General features: G+C 39.2%; 1 protein-coding gene across 1 annotated transcript in view; it reads left to right on the forward strand.

Moving 5' to 3' along the window:
• The window catches only part of DNAJC15 (DnaJ heat shock protein family (Hsp40) member C15), a gene marked incomplete at its 5' end in the record, with an annotated part of 48,430 nt that overhangs the window by 10,783 nt on the left and 16,928 nt on the right, over window positions 1–20,719 (forward strand). Inside the window, 3 exons of the mRNA XM_006914984.2 lie at window positions 6,518–6,569; window positions 9,048–9,121; window positions 15,380–15,456. Of these exons, the coding sequence (XP_006915046.1) occupies window positions 6,518–6,569; window positions 9,048–9,121; window positions 15,380–15,456 (203 nt within the window). The remainder of the gene's footprint in view (window positions 1–6,517; window positions 6,570–9,047; window positions 9,122–15,379; window positions 15,457–20,719) is intronic.

The following is a 20,719-nucleotide window of genomic DNA, read 5'->3' on the forward strand; positions in this document are numbered from 1 at the left end:
TCCATTAAGGCAACAGCCTTGGCACCCTCTTCCTCCGGCTTCTTTGAGGGATAGTTGTGCCCCAGCCCCTGGCAGCCACCATTTTGCTCCCTGCTTCTGTGAGTTCTACTTTTTCAGATTACACATAGAAATGAGATTACACAGCATTTGTCTGTTTCACTTAACATAATGTCTTCCTGATTCATTCGTGTTGTCTCGAATGCTAGGATTTTTTTTCTGGTTGAATAATATTATGTTATATATAATCACATTTTCTTTATCCATTCATCTGTCAGTGAACACCATTTTTTTCTTTTTCTCTCATACCTCATCCAGTCTCTCAATAAATCTTGTTGGCTTTATCTTCAGAATCTATCCAGAATCTGATAACCTTTCCCTATGTCCATCACTAATCACTTCAATCCAAATTACTATTATCTCTTTCTTGGCATATTTTAATAGATTCCTAACTCACCTCCATGCCTCTGCCTTTGACATGTCTGTTCTCAACATGACAACTAGGAATCATTTTAGAATTCTAAATAAGATCATCTTAAGCCTTTGCTCAAAACAGTTATATCTCATATCACTCAGAATAAAGCTGAAGTTCTTACATTGACCCCTAAGGCCTGACATGATCTGCATCCCATAATTCCTCTCTGACCTCACTTCCTCTTCTTTTTTCCCTCTTCTCACACTCTGCTCTGTGCACACTAGCCTCCTGGCTACGCCCAGGCACACCAGGCATGACCCGCCTTGGGGTCTTCACACGTTCCCTCTGCCTGCAGTGATCTTCCCTCAGATATGGGCGTGGCTGCTTCACTTGGCTTTTTGTTTGTTTGTTTCAAATGGCACCTCATCAGTGAAGCTTTCCCTGCTCACTCTATCTGAATTTGCCACTCTTGCCGTACAAATACCCACCTGCTTCTTTTACCTGCTTTATTTTTCTCCACACCATACCCTCTCTACTGTATATTTTCCTTACTTACATTGTTTTCTGTCTCATGCTAAAATGGAGCTTCACGAAGATAGGTTTTTTTGTCTCCTATATCCCCAGGACTCAGAGTTGTGATTGGCACATAGAATCTTACCGAGTGTTTATTGAAATCAGTCAACCAGTCAGAGTGGAGACAGCCTCCAAACGGCTACTTGAAAATCATCTCTTTTATTGGGAGTTTCTTCATTTTTATTTGTGTTTGTTCGACAAATCAATGGTTGCTTCATGTTTTCCTACATGGACCTGTGGATTATCTTTGTTTCATTTTTATAATAAAAATCTGCCTGATACAAGACCCTTAATGCCATTTTCTTTGTCTTCCGTGAGACTTTTGGATGTGTTTACCTGGTCCAGGCCATTTTGAGGCATGATTACATGTTAGTCTCTTAATTAAGTCTATCATTCTCCATTATATCTTCCCATTTCAAAACAGAATTTCGGTCACTAGCAGACACCAATATAGTACACAAATAACAAGCTAAAAGAGGCATCTGGATAGTTAGGGATTCTTTTTAAGACCATTTTTTTCCCATTATACAAAGTTTTTGAAAACACACTGTGTGCCTAGTACTTTGCTAGATTTTGGAAATCCAAAGAGATAAACACGTCCCTACCTCCAGAAGCTCACATTTTAGAATGGATTCGAAAGAGGCAAACCATTATTAAATAATATGCTGTGTATTATAATGGGGCTATCTGCTAAGTGCTGTGCGGCCAGCCATCAAGAGTTTTACCAAGGGCGGGGAGGTGGGCGGGGAAAGCTTCACTGACAAATAAGTAGGAATGTTCCAGGAAGACCTAGCAGAGCTAACAGAAAGGAATAAGAAAGAGTATAATGATGTGGGACAGAAGAAAGGACTAACAGAGTATCTGCCATGTTTACACACTGTGCTGCTTATTTTTACAACCTTATCTCACAAGTCATTATGATCATCCTACAACCTAGGTATTCCCATTGCCATTTTACAGATGAGCAAACGGGTCTGGAGAGATCCGCTTAGGGCCACAGCTAGTGGATGTTGAGCTGGAATTGGAGCCCTGGGCTGGCCTGGAGTCCTGGCTTGAAGCCCATAGACTATCTTTAGCACCCCTCCGCACGTGCAGGAGCGAAGGCGGGGTGAAGAGGGAAGGAGCTCACGCTTGCTGCATGGATGAAGAACGTGCAGGCTTATGAGAAAAGTAAAGACTTAAGATACTAAGGGCAAAAAGAGAAGGGTACCAGGTAAGGATGAGAAGATGATGATACGGAGCAGAGTTGAAGGCCCAGTACGTGCCAGAAACCATCATTTTGTAGTGATGGTATTTGATGTGGACATGAGACTTTTCTTCAGCCAGATTTAGCAGTCTAAGAAAAGGATTCTCTATGGTAACTCTCCCGCCATTTTAAAACCAGCCAATTTCCTTGAGAATTTACTTTGTTGATTGCTATAGTGCTGTTATGCATATGCCTGGAAATATTTAAATCAAATTATTCATGCATTGTTACAGTCAAAGGGAGTGCAGTGAAAACTATGCTTTTTGGCAGTTTTGACAAATATAGCATAAGGTCATGAATCTTAAATACTTAAATATTATTGATCAATATCACTTAAATTTGTCATATACCTGTATATCATCTTTGTTTTCCATGGTGACCATGATGAAATTGTTAAAAACCGAATTTACAAATTTGATGTAAATACAGTGTTTTCTTTTTTCCTTGTATAGACCACTATTCCCAAACATTAATCTGAACCAGTCATAAAAGAATTCATTGGTGGCACCTTCAACTGGTTTCTAACTGATTTATTTTTTAGGTATATATGTGCACATACTTCTAGAAAGATCAGCTTGTTCTAAGTATGTGCTAGCCTAATTTCGTATAGCACCACACACACACCCCTCTGAGAATTTATTTAGCTCTTCTGCAGGCCTAGAAAATGTTAGCTACTTTTCGAACCCATAAAGTCTGATTCTTCAAAGAAAATGTTTCAAAACTGAAACTGCCCAAGGCAGCCTTCAGGATATGAAAAAAAAAAACAAAAGCGAAAACCAAAAAGTACCATGTATGGTCTTCAAATTTCCCATTCACAGTCCCCTGCGTATATATGACACAGTTTTAGCTTAGGTCAGAGTACAGGTACATACACACCTTTCTTCTTAAATCACACTGCCCGATTTCATTTTCGGCACACATTCTAATTTTTCTAAGTCAAATAAATCACAGCATTTCTCTACTTCCTATAAAATCACAGATGTATCATGTCAGTCTAGTAGCGTGAGCCGTTTTAGACATTTAACCTGGTTATTGCCCAGTCGGTAGAAAATGACTGTATCTGTGGTACCACCGCTATGCCCGATCTACCGCTTTGCTTTTATATTGTCTTTTCAATGTCATTTTCGTCATTCTGTCACTGGCAATTTAGTTTTAAAGCATCATTGTTTAAAAACATTCAAAGTAAAAATTGAAGTACATCTTTGTGTTTGCCGCTGAATCAAAAGCTGTGTTGCATATATAAAAGAAACAAAATAGACCTTCTTGGCCTGAAGATACAACACTGAAGTTTAAGTAAATGTGAAATAGTGTAGTGATAAGACATATATGAAACTTTTTTCAACAGAAATGAAAGAGATGTTGATGGAATTATCTATTTACAGTTATGACAAATGAACCATGGACTGTCAGATGTTATTCTACTTTTAAAAACTAAATTCAGATAAAGATTTGGTCAGGAGTTCTGTGTGAACTACTTGCTCAGATTTTAAGTTGACTGTCTTGTATTGCCTGTTTTCTATATTTTCAATTAGATAGTTTATTTTCCCTGTTTGGGTCATTTATATATGTGGAGGGCTGGGGGAACTTGTTTTAGAACTCTAAATCTGTGTCTGAAAAAATTAAAAACACAAACCAATGACTTTTTAGTGAATGAAAAAAATGTTAGGTAGCACATACATATTATTTTTTTCTTTCCAGGAAGCAAATCATATTCTGGGCCAGTTGAAGTTTTAACTTAATTACTTATATATAACAGCCTTAGCATTTCTATAGAAAACTTTATGAGAAGGACCTTTATTCTTATTTCAGAGTACAGAATCTGGTTGTGTAGAACATACGATATTTTTTTAAAATTTCAAGTTGGGGTCAACTTCCAAATAATATATTTTTGTTTGTTATCAACTGTTGATGCTGAAATAGTATAAACTGTTTCAGTATCAAGTTAATTCAGAATACATTAAAGAGGTAAATCAGGTACAACCCCCTTCCAATAAGGAATTTTAATTCCAGTAAAGAAATGAGTGTTTGATTAGCTGTGCTATACTTTGGCTTCTCAGTGGGGGTAATCAAGATTTGATTGTATAGTTTTTGGTCATTGACTCAACATCCTTCTTTTACTCCAGTGACCCACCTAACTTGGGTTTGTTTTTGTTGTTTTAAAAGGTCTCAAGGCCTTTTTTTGTTATCTTTCTATAAAGTTAGTCTTTAGAAATAGAGGATAGTTCTAGAATCAACATTATTTTTCTTGTTGTATTTTTGAATGAGTGAAAAATGAAATATGTATGCCAGGTCTTCCGATGTGCTCTGGGGCTCAAAGGTGAATGAGATACTCTCCCAGGTGTTAGTGAGCTTGTTTGTTTGCTTGTTTGTTTGTTTCAGGGGTCCTTATGTTGGGGCTTGTGGGTGCAAGGATCACATGGAAACCCATGAACCCCCTCAAATTATATACAAAATATTTGTGGTATATATATATTTGTGGTTTTATGGGGTGATGGTCTATAGAGTTCATCATATTTTTAAAAGGCTCTTAATATCTACAAAAGCTAAAGGAGACAGAACACTAAGCTATAATTCAGTGCAGTAAATGTTGTAATTGGATAAAAATAAAGATCTTTGGGAGATTAGTATAAACATGGAGGCCCACTATGTTCAAGGCCCTACATAGGACTCACGTGATGTAAACCTTTGCCTTGTTTCATGCTCCTCCTCTCTCGTACATGGAACAGTGATGTTTCTATCAGTGAGGGTCCTGGTGGTAACAGATGATGGCTTTTTTGAAGCTGGTTTAATGAATGGACTATTTGCAGAGATGTGGGCATGGTATAACTAAAAAGAGATGATGAATCTCTCAGGGAACAGCAGCAATTGGAAACTGTTATCCACCCAGGCAAAGGGGTGTTCCCTTGCAGAACTTGAAGCTGATGGCTGCAGGGCTTTTTGGTTTTAGAAATTCATTCATTTCAGCCCCCTATCTTGCAACTTATGCTACAATATGAAATGAATCCATTTTGTTTCCTAGTGAGATTATTCTAGCTTTAAATTTTTTTTTCTTTTTCTTTCTTTTTTTTTTTGCTGGATCTTAGACATTTACCTCTCACACTACTAATCAGACGAAAACATTTCTCTGGTGTCTCTCCTTAATTCTGCATCCATCAAAATGTAAATTGGCTGCAAGTGCCTGAAAACTGAACATAACGGTGTTGACTTAGGACAGGATTTTATTTTTACCTCATGCAGATGAAGGCAGTCCAGAGTCCTCTGGCAGGTCCACAGTCACAGACACAGTCTCTTTTCGTCTCATTTTTCTTCCTTTTTTTATCCAAGATGGCTGCTCCAGGTATAAGGTCTACAGTCCGGCCATCGGGAAAGAGGGATGGAAAGGAAGAAAGATGGTCACCCACTTCCCCGAACGACTTGCCGGACGTGACACACACCACTCTGCTTATGTCCTATAACCTGACACCTGGTTAACCATACCTAATACGTGTCAGGCTGAAAATAGGAATTCCACAGAAGAAAGGGAGCATGCATGTTGGGCAGCCATTGATCTCCGCTGCATAAACCTTTTTCTGTTGCGAGTTACATGCTTTCCTGAAGTGCTTAGGGAGAAAAGCATAGAAAAATATGGAGCACATACCAATTTAAAATAGAGTTTTCTTAGACTGAGTTCATAACCTTAGATTCTGAATGCTTGGCTCTAGTTTTAAAATTTTTACATTGTTCTAGAAAGGTAGAAATAAACTAGCTTTTAAATGATCTATCATTAGTTAGTCACCTAATTTGGGTGTGTTTTTGTTGTTTTTAAAGGTTGTAAGGCTTTTTGTGTTTATCTTCGATATAGTTTTTGGAAGTTTGACTGATTTGCTAAATATGCATCTAACATTGTACCGAGTTTTTACATATAGCAAATACCATTGCGTATGGCAAGTATAATGGAGGAGGGAATATGTGCCTTTTATCTGCATGGAAGATTAATATGTTAAACCCACTAAGAATAGTCTGTAGGAAACATTTTAGCAATAGGTAACATAAAAGCTCTTGGTTAGAATGAATTCAAATATATAGAAATTAAATGAAAACCTAGAATTATTCTAGTTCACTGAAAATTAACCGACATGGTGCACAGCAGATGCAATCCCATACACAGGGCAGCTTTTCTAAGTTCTATTCTCAGCAGATCTTGAAGAAAATCTAGGACTTATCGTAATTATTCACATTATTAAAAAATATTTACTTTTAAAGCCCATCGTGCAACACTCTGTGTGATCATCTTTTTCCCTCCATAGGCCAGAAGCTTGATTGCCGTGGGACTGGGTGTTGCAGCTTTTGCGTTTGCAGGTAAGATGGATAAAGGACACATGTCAACAGATGTTGCATGAGAAATATTTCCAGGTCGCTCCCGTAGTGATTCATAAGCAGACTCAGTATTCTGGAGGTTTTGGTTTTCAGACATCACGCCACCCTATTCTTCCCTTCTCCCCACCACTTACAAGCACTGAACATTTGTCAGTGTAGCAAAATCTAGACAAACTCTGTGGTGAAGAGAAGTAACGATACAGAAGCAAGGAAAACTAGCCCTGGTAACAGTGGATCTTCCTGGCAATATTTTAGTTTGAGCTATAAGTTAAAAAGTCTTTAATATGAAGCAATCAATGATATGGGGTTCCTTTATTCTCCCATATTTATTTTTTTGCTTGCAGCCAGGATGACACATTTCCTGAGCTGTCACTTATTTCTAATGAGAATAATCGTCCCCTGTAGGGTATTTATTACTTCATTTTTAACATGTTAGTGTTATAATGTCCTTGAGAAACTGCCAAAATTACCTTTTTAGAAAGAATAGTTATGAAGCTTTAAAGAAAAATTGCTCTCTCTTCAACTTATAGCTTAGAGACATCAACTTATAGTTTTAAATTGCATAGCTATCCCGTAGTTAATATTAGTTTGAGAGCATTTCCTTGTTAAAAATTTACATTTTTAGTTTTAGTATTCGTGTCCCTAAGTTCCATGGATTTGATCTCGTTAACGGGATCTTCTTTTTAGGTGAAACTACATTCCATTGTGGTTATGTGGAGTTTAGTAAGATCCAATAAAAAAGTGAGCAAAAAAAGGCTTTTGTTTGGCACAGTATTTAATTTCATACAAAGCTCGTGTAAACAACTTTAATAATAAGAACCTTAAAATCAAGATCAGAGGTTCAGATTCTTGGTCTTTGTGCCATCCAGACCTTGTGTCTCATTATATAATTTATAGCTAACTAATTACTGAAGTTTCATGAGAAGAATATCATGTCTGAATAGGAATTCTGACAAACTTGCCGCAGAACCGTAAAACAATTTTAGTATTAATTGTTATAGCAGAATAGGCATAGTTATTTCAAATTCAAATGTAAGGTTTTTATTTGAAATTAGAGAAAGATGTCCTTTCGTCAGGGTCTTTCTAAAATGAGAATTGGTGTTTGTATTCTGTATATACCACACCGTTGCCAAATTCATTCTAACTAAAATGTTAAATAATCAGCATATATCTCTTCCAGAGCCAAATAAACGGAATAGAATTTAGGAGAAAGTACACTTAGATTTGTTGGAACTAGGTCTTCTGGCATATGGTTAAAGTAAACCTCCAGATGTCACTTCCTGAAGCTTTTAACTGCTTTTTTCATTGAGGCTGTCTGATTGTGTATGGTTTTAAAGGAATTTTGAGGTAATTTAAAAGCTATATTTTATACTATTGTAGAATCAAACGTACAATCCATCAACATTCGATTCTACAGTTGACATCTATACGATAAGAGACTTGGATGAGGTAGGGTTTTAGCCTCGCTTAATTTCACTTTATTTTGATCACAAGAGCATTTTGTCTCCTAATTAGACGGGTTACTTCACATCTTCCCATTTCTAGCATCCTGTTTATCACTGTAACAGGTTTGCACAGAAATAGTAGTGCATTTAGACAGGTGACTCCTAAAAGATCTATGTAGTTAATCTTTCCCAGTGGAAATCTTGATTTGCAAATAAGGTTATGGTTAGGAATTGAAGTCCAGAGCGTCATAGCTGGTTTTCTAGCAAGACTTTTGGGAAATGAGATACTAGTATTAATAGAAACACATTCTGATTAGGGTGCAAAAGGCGAATTAGCCAGATAATGTTTTATTGTTAAAGCAACCTAAGACCTGGTTTCCTATTGATTCTTAGTTGTCAAGAATTCAGGGCAATTTTAATTATCATTATGATACCTAAAAAAGGAAAGCGCTAAAATAAGTTTTTAGAAGAATAGTCATCCTCAGTGAGAAATTGATGACAATCTTGGTCAATATTTCCTACATAATTGCTTTTTTACTTTACAGCTAATTCGATTAAAAACACTCCTGTGTTGTATAGATCAGACACAGTGTTTGTTTTCTTTATATTTCAAAGCAATCATCACTATGAAAAGCTATACAGATCATCATTTTAGATTCATGAGTATCTTATGGTAAAGGATTTCATCTACAGTTTGTCGTGGTAGAGTGCTAGGATTTGTGTGTGAGTGTGTGTCTGTGTGACCAGTAACACTGTATCAATGTAAGACATTATATATTACATTGAAAATTTGCAACTTTATAATCACGAACTAGAACTCGATAAGTTTAGTAGCTATGATAATGATATTCAATAGATTAGAAATTTGAAAAAGTATGATTTCTGGTAAATTTTAAAATAGTTATTGAAATAACATATATAAAATAAACTATGAGTAAATACTGTGGTAAATATCTTGTGGGTGTTGTCTTTGATTATAGAAAATATATTTGCTTCTATTCCTGTTACTATTTAGGCCGCTATGCATTTCAGATCTGGAAACCTCTAGAACAAGTCATCACAGAAACTGCAAAGAAGATTTCAACTCCTGTAAGTTAAAGATGGCTTTCATTAGCTCATTTTTACCTTTGTTTATGTGACATATGTGATAGTAATTGAGAAAATGTCTTGAATTTTCAATGTTTCTAGAAGTTTTATTTATATTATCAGGGAATTTGTCTCTTTTATTGATTTAGTTTCTTTTAATTTTCTTGGTCACATTTTTATATCTAACCTTATCCCTGGTTTTGATTCTAATTATTTATTATTATCACATTCCTTTAGTAGTATTACATCAACTTGGAGGTAATTTATTTTCTTTGTTTAATTAATATTCATTCATTCACTTAGTGATTGTCCACTCTACACTAGTCCCTGTGCCAGGAGCTGGGTGTGACTGGTGAACAAAACAGACATGGTCTCTGCTCTGGTGGAGCTTACCCAAGAGTTTATTTATTCTTGAAATTTGAGCCTAGTTCCCTCGTACCACCACGCCTGGCCATGTCAAACATAAAATTATAAGATTCCAACCCTGAAACCCTATAGGGCTCATGCATTTTATCTGCCAGCACTGTAGCTACTCTGCTGAGTGGACTCTAAGTGAAGAATGAATGGTAGTAGGCATCAGGCTGCAGCGTGGTGACCGTGGTTCGTGACCACCGGAGACGCTGCAGAGGAAGCTCGCCTAAGCCGGGCAGCGTAAGCTTAGACTTCTGGGAAGTAGAAGCAAGTCTAGGATGGATCAGCTTGGCTCGCCCCAGTATGAGAAAGAATGGCTTGTTTTAGCAAAAGCAGTACAGGCTTGTGAGGCTTAATTGGCCCTAAACGATGACCTCACTTTCAAAGGATAACATAGTGACAGATAATTCAACTCAGTTTCAAAAGAACTGCAAGTGATTTTGCAGACCTATAAATGCGTGTCTCTCATTGGAGGAAGCATGTATTTATTTTGTTTTCCTATTTACAGTTTATTTGGCCGAAGTCTTAATGGGTAGTTAGCAAGCATTCATTCAGTGCACGTTTGCTAGGCGCCTGCTACATACCAGGCGTTAGTGTGAAGGGCGGTCTGTAGTCGTGAACGTGACAAAGACACTGCCTCTAGGAGCTTACGTGGTAGTGGAGACAGAGGAGTTAGTAAGCTGTGGGATCTGCTGAAGTGTGGAATACTTTCGGGAAAACTAAATGAGGGTCAGAGGTTAAAGAATGACAGCAGAGAGGAATCTGTATTAGGAGGCCGGGGAAGGCCTCTCAGAAGACGTGAACGTCGCAAGAAAGAGTCTTCCAGGCGGGGGCGGAAGGTGGGGGACACCGCAGAGGTCTCGAGGTGGAAATGAGCTGAGGTGACCGGTGGAGTACGCGGAGGGAATGGTGGTGGCATGGGCCCGGATCCCTCAGGGCCCAGCAGACTGGGGCAAAAACTACAAATTTCCCTTCCAGTGCGATGGAAGGCCTTCGGAAGGTTTTGAGCATGGGGGCAGTGTGACCTTTATTTCAGATCGTCACTCTGCCTGCCGCATAGAATATAGACTGGAATGAACCAGCGTAGAAGCTGTGAAAGCAGTTACAAGGTACTGAGACAGTCCATGTCGCAGATGACGTGGCTTGAAATAGAGTGATAGGCGTGGACACGGTGGCATAGTTCTTTAAAGGGACGCTCTGTGGACCTCTCCACATGTTTCTGCGTAGTACATGGAGAGAATTTCGGAAATCGTTTCTCTCCTGTCATGGTGATCTTCAGCAGATACATTTATCCTGTAAATAGAAGACCTCCAAGTTTTGCAGAACTACATTCTTTAACATCGTAAAGGATGAGAGAGCAAGAAAATGAGACATTTTTCCCTGTTCCATGGAGACTCACAGATCAGACAGAGCAGTTCAGGATCGTTCTGGGCATGCAGAACCCAGCACCCCAGTCTCTTAGGGAGGGGGCAGTGTCGCATGCCCCCCTCCCTTTCCCTGTGGGCTTCAAGTTCAGAAACGTGGCTGTTGAGAAATTCGGCCTTCTTTTCACAAAGTACTGCTCTTGCAGTTTGTAGCCAAACATCTTAGAATACATTTTTCAATTTTTTCTTAGTATGTTATTTGCTTCCTCTGCTTTAACATCAAATCGTTCTTAAATCTCATCTTTCTTTTTCTCATCCATTTTTTTTTTTTTTTCATTTTGCTGGAACACTGCCTAGAGTAATTTTTCACATGAGATTCATGGATGGTAAATGTTTTACGTTCTTTGTTAAATAATGTGTTTCTTTTGCGCTCACTGTTAATTATCATTTAGCGGCTGGCTCCTCGGAGCCGGGTGGAGCTGGCGCTGCAGGCGTTCAGACGCCTCGGCACCCGCGTGCTCGGAGCCTGCACCCCGCGTTCCTGCAGGCTCACGGCCAGGCTTCCTGGTGCTCCCCTTCCTCTGTGCGAAGCCTGTCCTGATTTTCTTCTGTTGTTTGGGCTTTTGGTTTTTAAGTTTGGGTGATTTTTGTTTGTTTAGCTCTGGAAATTTGGGGGATTTTCTCATTATTGATGTTCTGAATTCTGAAATTTCACAGAAATTCTCAGCGAGCCTTAATCATGTGAAATGGTCTATCTTTTGGTTTGTAAGGTTCTTTCATATTTTTTCCTTAATTATTGTTTTCCCCTATTGTCTCTTTCCTCTGCTCCTGGAACTCTCATTAGAGAGATGTTGGGCCTCTGCATCTCTCCTTCGTGTCTCTTAACATGTTCTCTCTTGTCCTCTAGCTCCGTATCATTTTATTCTCTATTCCACAGTATTTCCAGAGGTTATTTTTCTCGTCGTCAGGTTGGCCTTTAGCAATGGCCGTTCCGTTACTCAGTCCGTCCACTGAAGTATTTTATGTTGGTAATCTTTTAACATCCAAGGTTTTTTCTCATTTCTTTTTCATAGTGACTTCTTCTTTTATGGTTGAGCTGTTCCGTTGAATGTCTCTAAAGACACTGATTTCATGAAGTTCTTTCTGCTTCCTGGTTTATCCCTGTCCTCCAAGGCCGACTGTCAGCTGTTTGTCTCGGTTCTCTTCTTCCCCCTACGGTGTTGGGTTCGTTCAGATGCCTGTTGGTCCACGTTTTTGAGGACTAAGCAGATTAACGTAAGTGGCCCCCCGTCAGGCTGTAGGCTTGCGTCCTCAGTGCCATTGACCGGTCCGTGAATATGTAGGTGGCTCATGGCAGTGGTCACGTCTTCTAAGCAAGGGACCCAAAGGCAGGCTTGGGACCTCCAGAGTCCAGGGGCAGTTGAGCAGTGTGTATATTTTACTCACGGGCATAATCATCCCTCTTTCCTTACCAGCCTTCTGAGTTTTGAAATGCGATTTGCTCGTTTTCCCCTTTGTTTCTCTTGGGACCCACCGCCCACAGTAGGATGCATCACAGGCATATGCTTCTCTTTCTTCCCTGAGAGCTAACGTGGCAGGTGGCGGCCTCTTACGCTGTCTTATGCTTTTAATGGTCTGTTTCTGGGCTATAGTGGGAGTGACGGTTCATGAAACATCATCTATTTATATTTATTAGCTGAAAAGTTGAAATTTTGGAGCTCCCTAAGGATAAATATCATAGAAATATCAGGGAATAAGGCATGCATCTATTAAAAATTTGGGTCTCTTGAGAGAAACCTTGAAACCAGCTACTTTGCCTCTGGTAAGTCCCCAGTTCCTTAATAGTTTCCCTCTATATCACTAATTCCTTTATATATTCCCCATGTGTGTATGTACCTGTGTGTGTGTGTGTGTGTGTGTGTGTGTGTGCGCGCGTGTGTGTGTGTGTATAAAATTTGTCCCATGTCAGTTTGTGTACTTAAACCATTTGATTCTCTTCCACCTCTCACCCTTGGAGGAAGAGGTTTTTTTGTTTGTTTCTTTTCTTACTAGATTGTAAATTGCTCAAAACTTGGAATCGTTCATCGTATTCCTCACAGTATTGGTACATTGATAGATTAGCATCTGTGTGATGAAGGACAGAACTTGACATGTCTCATTTGGAAAGTTCCTGGCTCAAAGTAGGTGCTAAAATGTTTGTCAAATGAATGAATTATTATTATAAGCCAGAAAATTATTACCAAGTGGAAATATGTAACAGGCTGTTCAGAGAGAACAACTTACATTAAATGACCAGTTCTGGCTTCCTGGGAGTCATTTTTTTTTTTTTTTTTTAACTCTGATCATTTCTTTGGTTTCTTTCATTTAGTCCTTTTTTAAAAAAATTATATGAGTAGTCTGTGTTCAATGTCAAACATTTAGAAAGTAAAAATAAACATAAAGAAAAAAGAAAGTCATAATCCCACCACCCCGAAACAACATTTTGGTGTATATACTTTCAGCTTTTGTTTTATGCAGGCATATACTTATTTATTTTCTCTTACAAAATTACGAGCTCGTGTTTTAGAAACACATATGCATTCAGTCATAGAGGTATTTTTTTCCCTAAACGTTGAGTTCGCGGATCCTATCTCTCTGTTCACATCTGCCGAAAAGAGTTGCCTTTCCCATCCCTTTCCTCCCGTTTTCCCACCAGCTCGCTCTCACTAGACTCTCACTCCGTCAGTTTTTGACTGTTTGCTAAATCCAGCAGTCACTTCTCAGCTCACATTTACTTGACCTGTCAGAAGCGTTCGAACTATTTTTTCTCCCTTTCTTTTGGCCTCTGCTTCCCCTCCCACCTGCCTGCTGGGCCTGCTCAGTTTTCTCCGCCCCTCCATTTCTCTGCCACTAAACGTCGTCATTTCTCGGCTTCAGACTTTAGACTTCCCGTCCACACTCCTTGAGTGATCCAGTTCCGCCTCATGGTTTTAAACACTGTCTGTACACTCGCGACTCCCAAATGTTATCTCTAGATCAGACTTCTCCTCCACTCAGATGTCTAATAGACATTTCAAACTTAATCTAACCCAAACCAATCTCCCGGTATCTATTACCCACAGCAGACAACTGCTCCTTCTCTAAGTCGTTAAGTGGCAGTTTGGCAGTGAAAGCCAGAAACGTGGAGCTCATTTGCAGTTTAAGTTCTCCGGAGGCCAGACCGAGACAAGGATTAGCAAGCATGAGCTCGGGACGGAGTGCTCCTAGGTCCACAGCTGTGCCCGGGAGGAAGGACAAAGGAGAGGGGCAGTTGAGGCTGCGGTGCAGCCCTAACAAAGGCTCGGCCTGCCGGGCGGGGAGCTTGGAAGCGCAGATGGCTCCCGGTGGTTGTCCCAGGCTGGGCCAGGGAGCCATGAAACTGGGCCAGTGTCATCACCTGGGAAGCGGCTGTAGACTGAGCCCTGAGTAACTGCGAGGGTTTTACCCGCATGTCAGCCCATTGTAAGAGACGGCCCTAGGAACTGGGCAGGACCCGACTTTTTCAGCCAAGGCGGCCAGAGTTTGACAACCGAGCGCTACCCGCCAGTGGCCACCTCTGTCCCAGGCGTAAGTCACTTCCGAAGGGGGACCTGCCAGCGTATAACAGGGTTGACTACATCGGCTGTCATTCCTCTCCTTTTCTCATGTCCCATATTTAGTCCCCCGAGCACTTGTTAGTTTAGCTTTCAGAACACAGCCAGAACCGAACCCCTGTCCCTGCTCCTCTGCCACCACGCCGCCCCGCGCCCCGTCGCCGCCCCGTGCCCCGTCGCTGCTCGACTGCGGTGTCGGTGCGCCCTCCTCACTCGTCTGCTGCTTCTCTCACGCCTTTCTTTCTGTCCTCTCAAATTCTGTTACTCCGGTGCCCTTGCCGCTTCTACCACTGATGATAAGATCCCGAATCGCTTCCGTTGTTCACAAGGCCCTCCACAGTCTGGCCCAGTTACCTCTCCAGGACCCTGTCCTCGCCGGCTCCTCCCCAGCCACGCTGACCTTCCAGGCCAGTGTTTTGGCCTCTGTTGGGCCCCCGCCTGCTGTCCCGACATCCTTGCCACTTTGTCAGTTCCTCCACCTCTTTCTCTATTAGCCAGTCTGCCAGCTTAGAAGATGTCTGTCATATCAGCATTAAACGACTTGGTCAAGGTCATCCAATGAGAAACTTACTGCGGGACCTAGAAGAAGCTCAAGCCTTTTGCTTCTACCGCTCTCTTATTCTTTCCGTTTTATCACAGTGTAGAAAAATTATCGTATTTGAAAGTGAAAAGAATTGTTCGTGTTTTTGAAGTGTCCATCTTGGGAATGGTATCTTGTAAAGGATCAGCATTTAGTGCTTTTTTCTCCCCCATAATTTTAAGTTGACTTTAGTAAAGTGCATTCATTGCTCTTACTGCTGATATGGGATGGGATTGAGGTCATGCCACCTCATACATGCAACTAATTATTTTTCGTTCTTTCTTTTCCCGCACAGAGCCTTTCATCCTACTATAAAGGAGGATTTGAACAGAAAATGAGTAGGCGTGAAGCTAGCCTTATTTTAGGTGTAAGGTGGGTGTGCTGCATAAATGTTATTTTGTTCTGTGGCCAAGCATGTTTGAAAAAGGAGAAAATGTTGTAGTAAAATTATCCGTATGTTTTAAATTATGAATAGGAAGCAGAGGAGAAATATTACATTTTTACATTTTAAAATCTCAAATATAAGAGAATATCTTACTCATTAAAAAAAAAACAGGCAAAGTTGTGATATGTCTTTATTTCTTACCAAGGAGCTGCTGTATTTCAGTATGAACGTTTCAAAGCAATTATCAGAATATCTCTTATTATGACACTGATTTCTTTCTATCTAGAAAGTTTTAAAGTTTTTAATTCTTTTTTATTTTTTACTTTTCAATTAGAGTTGACATTTAGAGTTTGGCATCTAGCATATTTTGTTGTACTTGTTTCACCTTAATATTTATTGTCTAACTTTGGACAGTAAAGGAGAAAGTTAACGATACTGTATGATTGCTGTGTGACATCATTTAACATTTAAAGTTAAGAATACTTTTCTGCCATAGATTATCACCAGTAGCTATATTCATTTGCTTATCTTATGTTCCTTTAGAGCCTATTCAAATTTTTGTGGGAATTAGGGATAGTATGTTATTTACAATAAATCTGGTGATTTGATCAACACGATTAAGTAGAATAGATCATAAAATCCAATATTGACATAATTTTTTAAATCCCTTATAGACTAGCAGATTTTTAAGGCCAAAACTTTTTATTTCTTATGACTTAGCAAGCAAAACAAAAGGGGCGGGGAAAGAAGAAAACAGCTCAGGTGCTTTATTTAAATGGAAGAGATGAGATCTGTCTTGAGAATAGAAAAAGGGGACTGATTTTAAGTGGTGGGATCAAATTAGGAAGGTACCTGCGTTTCTAACTGTTACTCTTATTATCGCACGAATATTATTCAGAAAAGCATTGCCATTTTTCTTGAACTTTTATTGGGCCCCATAACACCCCATTCATAGTCTTGAAACGTGAATATGAAACACATTATAAAGCTAGACACAAATGTTTTCGAGAATATCGTTTACCATCATCAAGACACTGTGATTGTTAGAACAGATAATCAGAAGTTGACGTAAGGTACACTGAGGTGCATGGTTATAAAGCTTTGTCCCATAACTGGAAGCTGTACAAAATTTCACAAGGAAAATTCAGTGGTTAAGAACACACACTGATACTAAGTGGGTACAAAGACCAGCTTTACCACCTGCGAGACCTCAGTTTTATCATTTGTAAAATAAAGGTAATATTAGTTTCCACTGGATAGGGTTGTTGTGAAAATTAACCCACATGAGATTCTTGACATAACCGTGCACTTAGTAACTGCTCAATAAATGTGAGCTGGCAGAACAGATCCCTATCCTGATCACTGAGGAATTGCATCGTGGGGTCTTGGTCAGGTTTTTCTGGACTTTTCTGCACTTCAGTTTCTTCATTTTTGAATCGGAATGGATAACATCCAGGCTTATTAGGATAATATAAAATGACATGGCGATACTTTTTCGTGAAAATGCCTGCCACAAACAGGCGCTGTGTCAACACTGGCTCCTCATCCTTTTCATCTCCATCGTCAGTGCAGAAGCTAAGTACTTGTCCTTAACACATGAAATAGAAGAATAAAGCTTACTTGCTTTCCTTAGCTCTTTTTCTTAGTCAGGCAGTATTGATTTTGAGAAGATTCTTCAAGATGTGGGTACATTGCTGTGGTTCCATTTTCTGCGGCCAATGAATCTAAACCACTTAGACTGATGAACAAGTCGGTAAAGGCAAAGCGGGGCCACCTCTGTTAACAGTGTATAAAAAATACTCTGTGTGCTGCTAGGTGAGCCTAAACTCTTACATGTTACATAAAGCCTAAAATATTTTACTACTCAAGAAAACTGTTGTTATACCCGGTGTTTTCTGAAATGATGCACATTTGCGATGTTCAAACTTTCTACAAGCTTCTGTGGAATTCTGTTTAAACTAAATGTTATTCAAAAGACCAATAGTAAAAAAGATGAAACCAAAACTGCTCCATTAGCCACAGGACTGGGGAACCCACTCTGTCCCACACTACCCTCTCCCCAACGCCCAGCCAAGTGCAGTCCAGGGAGCACGGTTTGAAATCTCACGTCTAGGCAGCAGGATATTTAAAGTTACATTTTCAGTTGCAAGGTGAACTTGTATACACCGGAACTACATTTATTTTTATATTACATTTAAGAACTAGGATTCTCCCATCTTGTTTAAACCTGACAACAGACAGATGTATTAAAATGTATTAGGGTCCTAGAGATTTAAAGAAAAGGGAATAAACTGCAGGCAAAGGAGAACACTTTTTTCATCCCCAAAGCTCACCAGTAGGCGTCCGATCATTCTTGTCTGAAAGGCAGGAGGTTCTGAGTGGCTGCACGTGTGCATGAACTTTCCTGTATCTCTGACTTCCGTCTGGTTCAGTGGCCAGCAGGTGTGTGATGCTTATGGAGTTTTATGTGCAAACCCCTTAAGATAGTTATTTAAATATATTTTGTTTAGAATTTTTTTTTAATTTAAAAAATCTCCCCGGTTTTATTGAGATATAATCGACATTGAACACTGTATATTAGTTTAAGATATACAACATAATGATTTGGTGTATGTACGTTGCAAAATAGTATCACACAATAAGTTTAGTTAACATCCTTCGCCTGACATAATTATAGATTTTTTTTTTTTCCTTGTGATGAGAACCTTTAAGATTGATTCTCTTAGCCGCTATTAGCTGTAAAGAAGCGTCGCTGACCACAGTCACCGTGCTGTGTGCTCCATCCCAGGACTTCTTTATGTTACAGCCCTAAGTCGTGCCTTTTGGCCACCTCTGTTCCTTTTGCCGCCTCCCGCCTATCACCGGCATCCACTAATCTGTTTTCTGTTAATATGAGTTCGGCTTTTTTAGATTTCACGTAGAAGCAGGATCGTGCAGTATTTGTCTTTGTCTGTCTGACCTATTTCACTTAGCATATTGACCTTGAGATCCATCCATGTTGTCACAAATGGCAAGATTTCTCCTTTTATGACTGAATCATATTCCATTTTACATATATAAGTGTGTACCACATTTTCTCTATGCCTTCATCTGTCAGTGGACATGTAGGCTGCTTCTGTGTCTTGGCTCTTATAAACAGTGCTGGAATGAACATGGGGGTGCAGATATATATCTCTCTGAGATAGTGATTTCATTTCCTTTGGATGTATACCTTGAAGTGGAATTGCTGGATCACGCGGTAGTTTTATTTTCAATTTTTTGAGGAACGTATATTTTATCTATAGTGGCTGCACCAGTTCACATGCCCACCAACAGTGCACGAGGGTCACCTTTTCTCCACGTCCTCCCGACACTTGTTATCTCTTGTCTTTTTGATAACAGTCATTGTAACAGGTGTGAGGCGACATCTCATGGTGGATTTGATTTGCATTTCCCTGATGATTAGTGATGCTGGGAAACATCTTTTCATGTACCTGTTGGCCATCTGTGTGTCATCTTTGGGAAATTGTCTTTTCATTTTTTTAATTGGCTTGTTTTTCTGATTTTAAGTTCTGTATGTTCTTTATATACTTTGGATTTCACCCCTTTTTGGACATATGATTTGCAAATACTTTCTCCCATTCAGTAGGTTGGTTGCCTTTTCATTTTGTTGATGGTTCCCTTCACTGTGGAAAAGCTTTTTAAATTGATGTAATGTCGTTTTTTTATTTTTGCTTTTGCTAAGGAGACTGGTCCCAAAAATATTACTAAGGCTGATGTCAAAGAGTTCACTGCCTATGTTTTCTTCTGGGAGTTTTATGGTTTCAGGTCTTATATTTAAGTCTTTATTCAATTTTGAATTTATTTTTGTAAATGGTATAAGATAGGGATCCAGTTTCATTTTCTTTTTTGCATATAGCTATCCGGTTTTTCCAACACCATTTATTGAAGAGACTGTCTTTCCTCATTGTATATTCTTGCTTCCGTTGTCATAGATTAATCGACCATATTTGCATGGGTTTATTTCTAGTCTCTATTCTATTCCGTTGATCTGTGTCTGTTTTTATGCCAGTATCATACCGTTATAATTACTAGAGCCATGTGCTATAGTTTCAAATCAGGGCGCATGAAACCTCCAACTTCGTTCTTCTTTCTCAAGATTGCTTTGGCTGTTTGGGGTCTTTTGTGGTTCATGAAGATTTTAGGATTCTTTGTTCTCGTCTGCGAAAAATGCCATTGGTATTTTGATGGATATTGCATTGAATCTGTGATTGCTTTGGGTAGTATGGCCATTTTAACTATATTCTTCTAATCCATGATTACAGTATATCTTTTCATTTATTTGTAAATGGGATTTTTAAAAATTTTCTCTTTTTGATCGTTATTAATGTTTAGCAACACAACTGATTTGTCTGTATTAATTTTGTATCCTATGACTTTTCTGAATTCATTTATTATTTCTCTTAGTTTTTTAGTGGCATCTTTAAGGCTTGTTTTTCGTGTGTGTGTGTTTTGTTTTTTCTTTTTTTAAGTATCATGCTATCTGCAAATAGTGACAGTTTTATTTCTTACTTTTCAATTTAGATGTCCTTCCTTCCCTTCTTTCTTCCTTCCTTCTTTCCTTCCTTGCTTTCTTCCTTCCTTCCCTCCCTCCCTTCCTCACTCCTTCCTTCCTTCCTTCCTTCCTTCCTTCCTTCATTCCTTCCGTCCTTCTTTTCTCTATCTCTCTCTCTCTCTCTCGCTCTCTCTCTCTCTCTCTCTCTCACACACACTCACAGCTGCCCCACCACCTCTTGGTAACCTCCCAGTCCTCAGAAGCACAGATCCAGTGAAAAAAATTTTGCAGGCCTTGTGGCACTTGGAGATAGGGTTCTCTAAATAAAATATCATGTCATCAGCAAATAATGACAGTTTTACTTCTTTCTTTCCAATTCGGATGCCTTTGCTTGATTGGTGTGGCTAGGACTTCCAATACTATGTTGAATGCAAGTAATGAGAGTGGGCAACTTTGTCTTGTTCCTGATTTTAGAGGAAAAGCTTTCAGCTTTTCCCCATTGAGTATGATATTAGTGAGGATTTGTCATGTATCAGGCCTTTATTATGTTTTGAGGTACAGTCCTTCTGTGCCTACCTTGTTGAGAGTTTTTATTATAAAGGGATGTTGAATTTTACCAAATGCTTTTTCCGCATCAATGTAGATTCGATAGGATTTTTATCCTACATTTTGTTAATGTGATGTATCACATTAATCGATTTCTGGATGTTGAACTA

Source organism: Pteropus alecto, unplaced genomic scaffold, assembly GCF_000325575.1.
Source record: "Pteropus alecto unplaced genomic scaffold, ASM32557v1 scaffold35, whole genome shotgun sequence".
Lineage (NCBI taxonomy): Eukaryota > Metazoa > Chordata > Mammalia > Chiroptera > Pteropodidae > Pteropus > Pteropus alecto.